Below are 12,106 nucleotides of genomic sequence, written 5' to 3'. Positions count from 1 at the left end.
ACAGAGAGAGAGAGAGAGAGAGAGAGAGAGAGAGAGGGAGAGGGAGAGGGAGAGGGAGAGGGAAAGTGAGAAAGCAAGCCACTAGGTCCAGCATTCAAACCACGGTCGGCCTTATGAGAGTCCAGAGCATTTAACCAGGATATCATCTGTCAGCCCCTTTAATTCTTATATAAGCTTCAGAGCAGAAGCTGGATGTTTAGCTGTCCAAACCATGCCAGATTTAATGGGCTTTTCAGAGTAACAGTGTGGGAAATGGTAACCCAAAAGGGTTAATTTAAAATTGATAATTTAAAATGGAAAACATTATCATAACCCAAGGATTTTCCTTTACAGTAGAATATGAAGTGTTTTATCCATAGGGAATCTAAAAGAAAAGCCACATTTCCAGGTATTTCTTTATAGACTCTTCCATCCCGTCTTTTCAATGAGACAGGTTTTACTTTCTGTTCGATGAGCATCCTAGCTGACTGCTCATGTCCGTTAATATTGGTGCTCACTTGGTAGGCATTTACATGTTGCTTTATCAACGCCATTCTGAATTATGATACTAAAGAGCATTATTACTTATGGACTTAGGATTTCCACATTTTTAGCTTCAATTTATGACATTCAATTCTATCTATACATTGATTTTTTTTTCTCCATAAAGAATGCCCAATTTTTTTTTATCTATCTATTTATATTTTGGTAAGTAGAATGGATGTATGTAGTTTTAATTTTATTCAAGCCCTCTCTTTATGGCTTAATTTATCATGGCGGTATGTGTACTAGAATTGTGTTCATTTATTCTATGCTAAAATGTGGAAACATTTTTCCATGCTTGTGTTGGAAAATCTTATCCCTGCCCATGTAAAATGACTTAGGCTGTTTTTATTTTTAATGCAAGTCAGCCACATTTTGAAACTACTTAATGTCTACTTGTGGTTTCTTGTATTTATTATGAGAGAGAATATAGTTTTATATAGGGAGTATTATATGGATAACTAGCTCTGGATTTGGGGACACCTATCTTTGTGTTTCTTCACTTGTAAAACAAAGAGTTTTGACTAGATGATCTCTCAAATTCCTTCACTTCTAACATTTTACCATTCTATGAGGAATCCATAAGATCATTCTGAATCTAAGTATGAATCATGTCATCATTCTCAATCTCATATATTTTCACATCCTTGAGTTTGCCCACATAGTCCTTGCTATGAGCCTGGGTGTATATGAATTGTGTACTGAATGCTTTAAGGTAATCCATCATTCTGTCTATATTCATAGGGTTGCATGGCACACGTCAAGAAGAAATGATTGATCACAGACTAACAGACAGAGAATGGGCAGAAGAATGGAAACATCTTGACCACGTAAGACATCAGTAATCATTTAGGCTAAAAAATGTTTTGAAGCAACTGGAGTAAGATTATGTAATAAAATAAAAGCTTAGTGATACTTGGGAGGTATCACATTTCCTGCTATTTTTTGAAAAAAAAAAAAAAAAAAGCCCGAGAATGTTTGAAGTGGAATTTAGGATTTGATTTCTCAATTGATATGAAAGCCATATAAGGAAAATGTTTAAATCTTCAAAATGAATTCTCAAACCAGATCAGTGGGCTACTGTTTTATTTCAAAAGGATCATTTAGTTGATGGAGGAATGGGATTAGTATTTAGAATAGTGGATTTACTGGCTCTCTGCCTTCTGGGAGAAATCTCTGTCATGACTTATGTTCAGACCCCTTACATTTTCTCATTCCCATTGAAATTACTTATTTATCGGGTTTGAATTTCAAACCCAACCATTGGAAAGATGAGGATGAAACCTTCAGAGTAAAATTGCATCCTTCATTGTCCAGAAAAAGTTTGTCTCATTACCCACGGAAGTCTTTAATTTGTGCTGATTTATGTTTTTTTCCCTCTTTCTCATGTAGCTGTTAAACTGCATAATGGACATGGTAGAAAAGACAAGGCGATCTCTCACCGTCCTAAGGCGATGTCAGGAAGCGGACCGGGAGGAACTGAATTACTGGATCCGGCGGTACAGTGACGCTGAGGATTTGAAAAAGGGCAGCAGCAGTAGCAGCGGCCACTCCAGGCAGCAGAGTCCCGTCAACCCAGACCCAGTTGCATTAGGTATCTTCTCTTCAATGAGCATCTTGGGCACATATTTCTTATACTGGCTTATTTTTAACCTGTCTTTGCAAAAATAAAGGATACACAGGAAATTTTAGGACAATAAACACTTTATATATCTTCAAATATGTCTGGTCTATCTGTTAGGAAAGTGGGCACTTTGGCTTGATAAAGAGATCGTTAAAACACTTAAATGTCCTTGCCAAGTGAATGTATTGAGCTTCTGGAGCAGTTGGACAGTCTGAGTCAGAATTTCATGTGCATCACTAAACTTCGTGCTCCTTCATAATATTGCTATACAGGACCCTGGAAAAGCACAATCGCAGGGGATGAGCCCCAAGTTCTACACATCTAATAAAGTTTCTAAGGAATTCTTTCACTGCAAATTAATGCTTAATAGCATTGATCACAAGGATGCATATTTTCTATTTTTTTTTAGAATTATTTTATTTAACATTTATTTATTTATTCATTTATTTTCATTTGACCTGAGAGAAACAGAGTGAGAAAGGAAGAGAGAGAGTAAGAGAGTGAAAGAGAGAGAGAGAAAACAAGTAAGAAAGCAAGCCATTAGGTCTGGGATTTGAACCACAGTCAGCCATGTGGAAGTCCAGGGTCCCCAGCCACCTGCAGGCCCGTATTTTCTAATTTTTAGTTTAAGACACAACTTCCAAGACAGTCTTGTTTTGTAGCTCTATCTTTATTTATTTATTTATTTATTTTAATTTGCCAGAAGGCATGTGTACTTACTTACCAGAGAGAAAAAAGAGAGAGGAGAAAGCAACACAGCCTCCCTCCCCCACAGTGCGTCGTAGTAATGCTGCAATCTCTTCTGTTCCATTTCATCACCCTGTTGAGATTTGGGGCACATACTCTTGTACCAAGTCCGTTTCTCAGGCGGCCAGGGCCAGGATTTGAACCACGTGGTTGGCCATGTGGGATCCATCTCCTTTAAACACTAAGCCATGGGGCTGGCCCTTGAAGCTGTATTTTATATATTAATTAAAAAAAAATACCTTTTCTCAAAAACTCTTCAGTAATAGAGACCTAAAAGCTATGTAGTTTGTTTACTGTTACTTGAAAGTTAATGATGAAGATGCAACTTTTTTCTGCCAGTTTGGTCTTAGATTTCTGCATTGTAATTTTATTAATTCTACTTATACACCAGGACTATTAATATAACTGCGCCTTGGAAATGGATAATAAGCATTTCAGTAAACTTAGTATTGATTTTGGGGAACTGCTGGGGTCATAGATAGAATAAAATCCCAAATGTATTGAAAGAAATTTTCAACCTGGAAAAAGTTTTCAGTGGCCTGTGAACTTTTACCCACAATCATACACTACTGTTCATTATGTTTGTATACCATTTGAGTAAACTCAGCGAAGATGGGTTTGCACTGATTCGTATTTTTTCATCTTCTCTTTTCTGTTTAGCTCCATACTTGCCAACCAGCTCAGCTTAGAGCGCATGTTATAAAACAAAACTAAGCACAGATTAAGCCCATTACCCTGACCTCCTTAGTATCATGACTGATTATCAAAAACTAAAAACTTGACATCTATTACTTGGCTATTGAGCACACTATCTTTTTTATTAAAATACTACTTATTTCTAGTCAGTGAAGTTTTCTTTGCACTTAGCTTTGTGAGTTCCTGCTAATCCCTGAATGCTGAGTGTTTATTACTATAGAAAGTATTACATTAAAGGAAGATTCTGTGCCATTTAATTTGCCCAACAGGTATTATCTTGAAGTATATTTTAAAGACAAAAGTATATTTGTCAGGTTGCATTAAAGCAAGGGAAGAAAACAGAATTAAATTTGATTTGAACCAGTATTGGTCTAAACAGAACTGTTTAGAGCAGAGTAGCACAAACATCTTGTTTTTATTTCCTTATTGTGAACAAAAACTAGTTAATTATGGCAATTTGCTTAGGACAAACAAAGGAGACATTTGTGACTGTATATGCAGTGAATAGTGGACATCCTAGAAGTAAATAAGACTTAGGGAGTAAAATATCTGTTTTGGCTTGCTTTATGGAACACATTCATTGAGTTAGTGCTTGTTTATTTAGTGCTTACTACATGCTAGGCATTGTACTAGCTCTCTAATGAAGGAAAAAGATTCTTTATTCTTTTCCTTAAGGACCTTTGGATTTAGTGTAAGGGATAGGGAAGGGAAGAGCTGGTGTGTATGGATATAAACTGGCTACCTCAGTTCAGTCCCCTAGGTGGGAGGGATGGGTATTATTTGTCACCCACTGTAAAAAATAAAAAATAAAAAATAAATCAGGAATTGATTTGGCTTCATACCTAAGTGAGTTATCAGCACACAGAGCATGGGCCACTATAGTCACTGCTGTTAGAGATGGGTTCTGGTGATGTCAGTGTAAATATCATGTTTTCCAGGAAGATAGGTTCGGCTCCCTTGTTGTATAACCAAAAAAATAACCTTGGTTTTTAGAAATGCCTTCTTAAGCATACACAAATTATCCTCCTTTTTGTGATGCTTAATAAATTCATATGTTTGGTAAAGCTGAGTTGTTACTTTTGCTTTCAACTTATGTAGGCTATATGTAAAGACTATAATCCTGTATTTCTCTGTTTAGACCCTGTTAAAACAGTTACGTTCTTCATAGACACAGAACCCTAAATTGCCTGATAAGACACTATCCCAACTGTAGAGAGAACCTGTTGAGAGCCACACTGTGCACATTTTAGCATCCAACATTGTTTTCACTGTATATCCTTGCTAGTTGATTCTTGAAGTCTTGAATTTCATTTTTTGAAACTGGGCTATGGCTGTAAATAAGAGGATAGGTGGTTTATAATCATGGGATATAAATGTTTACATCAAGTGTTCTCTAATTCTCTCTTCCAGGCTTTGGTGTTGAATGTATTGATATGTATAATGAAAGGATTGGGGATTATTGACTGATAAATCTATTTTCTGCCACTGGGAAGTGTTTAATAGGGTCTGTGTACACAGATAAAGCTATGGATGTGTCTGTATCGTTATGTACGTGTAGATCTCTTTATCCTATGGTTATATTGTATGTTTCTTTTAGCTTATTGCTCTCAATTCTTAACCTACTGTCTGGCCTCAAATGAGACATTCAGAATATATAATAGAAGATATCTTTGGTTAAAAATATCACCTGTACTTATTTCCCTAACTTAAAACACTGAGATGTTTACTTGTGCACACATTCTTAACATATTTTTTAAAACATAGACAGTAAAGGGTTTTATTTCGGAAATAGTGTTTTCCTGGGGAAATGAATTTAGCAGGGAGGAAACAAAAGTCTTTGTATCTTTTTTTTTTTCCAGTCAAAGATATTACGATATGTATTATCATCAACAGATAATTTTCCATTTTTGTGTTTGTTAAATGTTTTACTTCTTTTTTTTCCCCTTGATTCCATCCTTCCCATTTCTCATCCTCCTCCCACACTGATTCTAGTACCCACAGTTGCTCTCCATGTTTTTATACCTTCCAGTCTTTCAATTTCTGCCATAAAGTGCAGACATTTGGTATATATTAAGTGGGGACATACAATGCCTCTCTTTCATAGACTGGCTTGCTTCACTTAGCATGAAATCTTTCATATCCATCCACTTTCTATCAAATGCCAGGGTCTTATTATATTTTTTTTTATTGCTGAGTAGTATTCCATTATGTATCTGTGCCATAGTTTTTCAATCTGTTCATCTGTTCTTGGACATTTGGGTTGATTCCTTGTCCTAGCAATTATGAATAATTCTGCAATAAACATGGATGTATAAGCATTTTTCTGGCTGAGTGTATTCCTATCCTTTGGGTAGATACCCAGGAGTGGAATTTACTGGATCGTATGGTAGTTCTGTTTGTAGGTCTGTCTTTGAGGAACCTTCATTTTGTTCTCCACAGTGGAAAAAACCTTTGTATCTTAATGAGGCAAAGGATTAAAACAAATAATTTGAATGCTGAAGGAACAATAAAAACAAAACTTCTGAGTAAATGTTCCAGTTCCAGCATCAGATTGCTTATGCTTCTAGAGAGCAAACTTCCTTTCTATAAAATGAGATAGAGGAGACACAACTTCCGTGACAGATGTGCTGCTCTTGTTTAGCTCAATTTCATCTCACTTTTGAAATACTTCCATAGTGCTAAACTGGCATAGAGAATTTGTAAAATAATGTGATTAATTTATTACTAGTTGAATTTTAGGAGTTTTCCTCAGATACTAAAGACTATTTTGAATAACCTTTGAGACATTGTTCAACACTTCAGTAGACGCTAAACTTGGAATGTTGTTTCTATTCTTTTTTTTTTTTTTTAAGAGATTTTTGCTGTAGAGTGTGTGTACTGGCCAGAGAAACAGAGAGACAAAAAGTGAGAAATTACCCTCCCCCTCCCCCCAGGGATGGCTATGCTGTAATCCCCAATCCCTTCTCCTTTATTCTCCTCCAAGGATTTTGGGTATGCATATATATGCACCAGCATGAGTTTCAAGCTGCCATGTGGGAGTCCAGTGACTTAACCACCATGCCACCTGCTCTGCTGTTCTCTTTATTTCTATTCTTTAAATAAAATATAAGTTGATCTCTCTCTCTCTTTTTTTAAAGAGCGATTTTTGCTATTGGGCACATGTGTTCATGAGACAGAAAGTGAGAAACCATCCTGAAGGAGGGATCTCCACACTGCAACAATCCCATCTCCTCCGTTCTCCTCTCAGGATATTATTGGACACAAATGCGTATATGCCCAGTGTGTTTTAAGCCTCTAGGTCTGGGATTTGAACTGCAGTTTACTACATGGGAGTCTAGCAACGTAACCATTATGCCATCTGCTGTTCCATATTTCTTTCCTTTTTCTTTTCTTTTTCTTTTCTTTTCTTTTCTTTCTCCCCTTGCCCCCCCCCCCCACCTGAGAGATTTTTGCTATAGGTCTCTCACTGGAGAGACAGAGAGAAAAAAAGTGAGAAATCACCCTCAGGAGGGATGGCCATGCCACAATTCCTTCTTTTCTATTCTCCTCTGGAAATTTTGGGCATGCACACACATGCAATTGGCATGAGTTTCAAGCCTCCAGGTCCAGGACTCAAATTGTGGTTGGCCATGTGGGAATCCAGCGGCATAACCATTATGCCATATGCTGGTCCCAGAAGGTTGATATCTTGAAGGACTGGCAAAAACCATATTTTTTCTTGAAATAATATTATTTCTATTTTTAAAATTTTAACTTTGTTATTATTTTTTAAATATTTTTTTAAAAATCTGGGACCAACAGTTGGCTATGTTGCTGGACTCCCATGTAGTCGACCACGGTTCGAGTCCCGGACCCGGTGGTTTAAACTCACAGCGGGTACATGTGTTTGCGTGCCCAAGGTCCTGAGAGGAGAATGAAGGAGAAGGGATTATGGTGTGGCCATCCCCCCTGGAGGGGGTGATTTCTCGCTTTCTGTCTCTCTCTCTCTCTTTCTGGCGAGCACACATGCCCTATAGATAAAACCTCTCCAAAAAAAAGAGAAAAGAAAATCTATTTATTTGTTATGATTTTCAGGGCACTGAGTCCAGGACTTGAACCATGGTCATCCATATGGGAGTCCATCACCTCAACCACCATACTACCTACTGAACTCCTTAATTATTTTTATTAATTACTCATTTGCTTTCCAGGAAAAATTCTAAATAACCAACTCTTGACAAATTTAAAAACTAATTTTTGAACTATTGTCTGTGTTTTTCAAAGTATAATTTAGACATTCAATTTTTATTATATTTTACTAAAGTGCAAGTCAATAAAAGAATTGACAGATTTTGGATCTCTGAGGTAGAATTACTTTTCTATGTATAGATATATGGTTTCTAGTCAACATGTCATATGTTCTCTAACAGTTTGTCTGGGTCGCTGTATTTCTTTCTTTTCCTTTGTCTTAAATTTCTTTTGCTCTCAGTATGCTATTAACATTACTGTCTTCACTCCTGACTCTTTAAAAAAATTATTTTATTTTTGCTGGCTTTGAATTGAAATCTTTCTACAGTTCATTATGTATTTCTGTGCTCTCAGGTTTGAAGAAGTTTCACATCTTATGGATCAAAAAATTAACTAGCAATGGGCCTAGGGCTAATACTAAGAACTGAGACATAAAACTCTAAAACTCTAAAATATAAATGTATTGTATTATTCCCTGTTTTTTTTTTTTTTTTTTTTTTTTTTGAGAGGTTTTTGCTATAGGGTACATATGCTTGCAAGAAAGAAAGACAGAGAGAGACAGAAAGTGAGAAATCACCCCCCAGGGGGAATGGCCATGCCACAGTCCCTTCTCCTCCATTCTCCTCTGAGTATCTTGGGCACACACGCACACAATCCCAGTGTGAGTTTAAGCCACTGGGTCCGGGACTCCAACCGCAGTTGATTACATGGTAGTTCAGTGACCATAACCATTATATTATGCCAACTGCTGGTCCCTTCCCTGTGTTTTTGAATGTAGAAATATTGTGATGAAAAAGTAATACATTGAGAAAGTCCATATCTTTCGGTAAAGGGTTAGCTCCTGCCATAAAGAGAAATATCAGAAGTTTTTTGTTTGAAGTGAAATGAAAAATCAAGCTGATTATTCATGAAAAGCATAGTAGTTCAGGAGTTTGTGGAATGAGTATCACTGCCCAACATCACCACCACCTCTCGCCCGATCCCATCCCAATACCATGTAGAAGACATGGTATTTTAAAATTCCTCAAGCTGGTAGTTTTATGATTATCTTATGATTGAATTACAGAATTTCCATTGTTATCTAAATCCTCAGAAAATCTTGCGTGGAGGGTAAAAGCAGACTCAGGGCAGATTATCTGAATTTGAATTCCCAGTTCCTCTCCATTTCAGTTTTTATATATATATATATATACACACAGATATATATATATATATGTATATGTATATATTATATATATGTATATATGTATATTATATATGTATATATGTATATATATGTATATATATCTGTGTGTGTGTGTGTATATATATATATATGTCTGTCTATGTCTATATATATGTCTCTCATATATATATATATATTGGGCACGCACGCACACGCGCCTGGCGTGAGTTTTAAGCCACCAGGTCCGGGACATGAACCACGGTCAACTATGTGGGAGTCCAACGACATAGCCATTACGCTAACTGCTGGTCCCTCCACTTCAATTTTGTGATCTTTAGCAAATCACAAATCTCTTTGTGTCTCCATTTCTTTATCTGTAAAATAAGAATGGTAATACTGCATATTTCATAGGTGTTTCTGAGTATAATAAATGAGTTAATAGGTCTACTGTGCCTGGCACAGTAGACATAAGTATTAGCTATTATTATTTTACCTGATGTGTAATATGAAAAAGAACTTTAAAGAATAATGGCAAATGAAACTAGTAAATATTTGGCTTGGCAGCCAAATTTGTGAAATTACAGTGGATTCTAGGGCATTTTTTTTTCTATATAAAGTATTTTCAAACAGTAATTTTTAGATGGTCATATTATTTAGTAGAGAAGATAAAAAATAATTCCGTCTTAAATACAGTAAATCCGTTGTAACTTAGGGGGCCCTAGTTCATAACATAGGCTGTACAAAAGTAATTTCCCCTCACTGAGAAAATATTATTCAATTTCTATACTGTCAAGATATTAAAACCATGAAAGATATAGTCAGAGTATATACACATGTGAAAATTTGGAGTTTTATGCACTTGTATTGATTCCTATAATCACATTACAAAATTCTTCTCATAACCAGTAAACTGGCTTTAAATTGAAAATTACCACTATATTCAAAAATTCTATATTTGGGGCTGGCAGGTGGCATGGCGGTTAAGGACGCTGGTGTCCAGTGTGGCTGACCGCAGTTCCAGTCCTGGACCTGGCGGCTTGTTTTCTCACTTTCCCTCTGTCTCCTCTTTCTCTCTCACTCTGTTCCTCTCTGGTCAAATTAAAATAAACAAACAAATAAAATAAAGTTAAAATAATTCTTAAATAAATTTTATATTTAACTATATTGAGCTTAAAAAGATAGAACCATTAATGAAATATGTCCATCTTTTAAAAACAGGAAGAAATGATTATCACTTGGAACATTAAATATGTTTATTGTTAAAGATGAAAATACTAAAGCAGTTGCTAGTTTCTAGGTTGGGTATGGGCTTCTGAAACACAGCAGTGAGATTTCTGAACTTATTGTCCATAAAAACAAAATTAAGGGAACTAGCAGGTCGCATGGTGGCTGGATTCCCACATGACTGACCTTTTGGTTCAAATCCCGAATCTGGCGGCTTGAAAATCATGCTAGGTTCATGTTAATGCTCAAATCCTTAGAGGAGAAATGGGAAAGAAGGAATTGTGGTATGGCCATCACTGGTGGTGGGGGTAGTAATTTTTCACTTTTTCTCTCTCTGTCTCTTTCCAACCAGTGCAGGCACCCTGTGGCAAAACCTTAAAAAAGAAAATTAGTGTCATTTGTATAGATTAAATCTCTTAACCCTTCCTTTCTTTTGATGGCTTTTGTGATATTATCATGATGAGAGGCTCATTCTGCCTACTACAGGACGAAGGCCATATGTAGATGTTGTCCAGCTTTGAGCATTGCTGCCCTGGGTCATAGGAGGTCACACTGGTTCTCCAAAGGCTTAGCGGCTCATCTCTTCATGTGTACTGATGGCTGTCCTTGCTGTACCTAGTACCCAAGTCTTCATTCCGTTGTAAGTGTAGTGCATCCTCCATCTCTTACATACATCATAGATTGTTCTTTCTTTCCTTCATAGCCCTTACAACATTTTCCTACACTCTGTCTTGTTTTTTTCTCTTTGTCAAAGCGAATTATGTTCAAGAGACTTCCCTCTTCCTCTTCTCTAATTCCTAAGCAATTTGCCTCCCAGAGCAAGCTAAACTTTAGAAGAATTTTTCTTTGATTTTCCTATCTTTCAGTAGTTGTGTATACCTGTTTTACATTTAAATCATTTTGCATAGGCTTGTCTTTGTGTCTACTTCTACACTTTCGAACAATTATCCATTTTTATAGTAACACATGTTTTATGAGTGGCTAAGAGTTAATGGTCAAAAAAATACTTTAGAATCTGAGCCTTAGAATCTTAAGATGTTTTGCATAGATTTTTCTAGATTAGAAAACCTAAAATATTTAAGTCCTAGGAGAAAAGTGGTCCCTTCATCTAATAATAGTGATCATTTCTAGGACTTTTTTTAAAAATTAAGTTTTGCCTAGATAGATTTAGATACTGCTACTGCATAATCAGAAGATGAGATATTGAACTTACGAGTCATTTTATTTCTGTAGCTATTAGCGTAGTTTTCACCAGGATATGAAATAGATTTCTGAGTGTGCACTTACTACTGATCACTGATTTTTTTTCATTGATAGACCTGATGTTTAGCAAGGACAAAATAACTTAGAACCATAGAGGATATTATAATTTCTCTATATAATTTGCTTTTAGATTCTGTTACTTTGATTTTTAAAATTCTTTTAGAAAGTAGGTTAGGATTAGGAAAATTGTTCTGAATGACTGGCTTTGATAATTCTATTGACTTGGTAGGTCAGGTGGAATTTGGGTCTATATTGAGATGGCAGTGTCATTGAGGAGTTTATGGAAATATAGCCAATGTAAAACATTACATAGCTTTTCATTGTGGTTTATGTACTCTCAAGATAGATAATGTACAGCACATAGAAGATGGAAGGTCAGTTGAGCCCTACACATTAATATTTGAGTAAATTTGGGACTATAAACATTCATTAGATTTAAGTAAAATTCATAAAAGACATCTAAGACATTTGCAGACTTTGCTACCAAGGATTTGAGACAGTGAATTGTTAACTGGAGAAATAATTTCTATCTTCATATACTTAAATTCTGGAGTTAAAATAACATTACCTGGTTTACATTGCTTAGATGAATCTTTTTCAATGCTTTCACTTTGTGTTATTTCTGTTACTTGGATTTA

At 35.8% G+C, this 12,106-nt stretch overlaps 1 protein-coding gene across 4 annotated transcripts in view; it reads left to right on the top strand.

Moving 5' to 3' along the window:
• RUNX1T1 (RUNX1 partner transcriptional co-repressor 1) overlaps positions 1 to 12,106 on the top strand; it is a 167,942-nt gene that overhangs the window by 133,814 nt on the left and 22,022 nt on the right. For all 4 annotated transcript variants that reach the window (XM_027776169.1, XM_027776168.1, XM_027776170.1 and 1 more), the window contains 2 exons: positions 1,267 to 1,352; positions 1,915 to 2,116. In XM_027776169.1, coding sequence (XP_027631970.1) covers positions 1,267 to 1,352; positions 1,915 to 2,116 — 288 coding nt within the window. The remainder of the gene's footprint in view (positions 1 to 1,266; positions 1,353 to 1,914; positions 2,117 to 12,106) is intronic.

The sequence above is a fragment of the Tupaia chinensis genome, unplaced genomic scaffold (genome assembly GCF_000334495.1).
Source record: "Tupaia chinensis unplaced genomic scaffold, TupChi_1.0 Scaffold000636_1, whole genome shotgun sequence".
Classification (NCBI taxonomy): domain Eukaryota; kingdom Metazoa; phylum Chordata; class Mammalia; order Scandentia; family Tupaiidae; genus Tupaia; species Tupaia belangeri.
The sequence above is the reverse complement of the archived record's forward strand: the minus strand, read 5'-3'. Positions and strand labels throughout refer to the sequence as shown.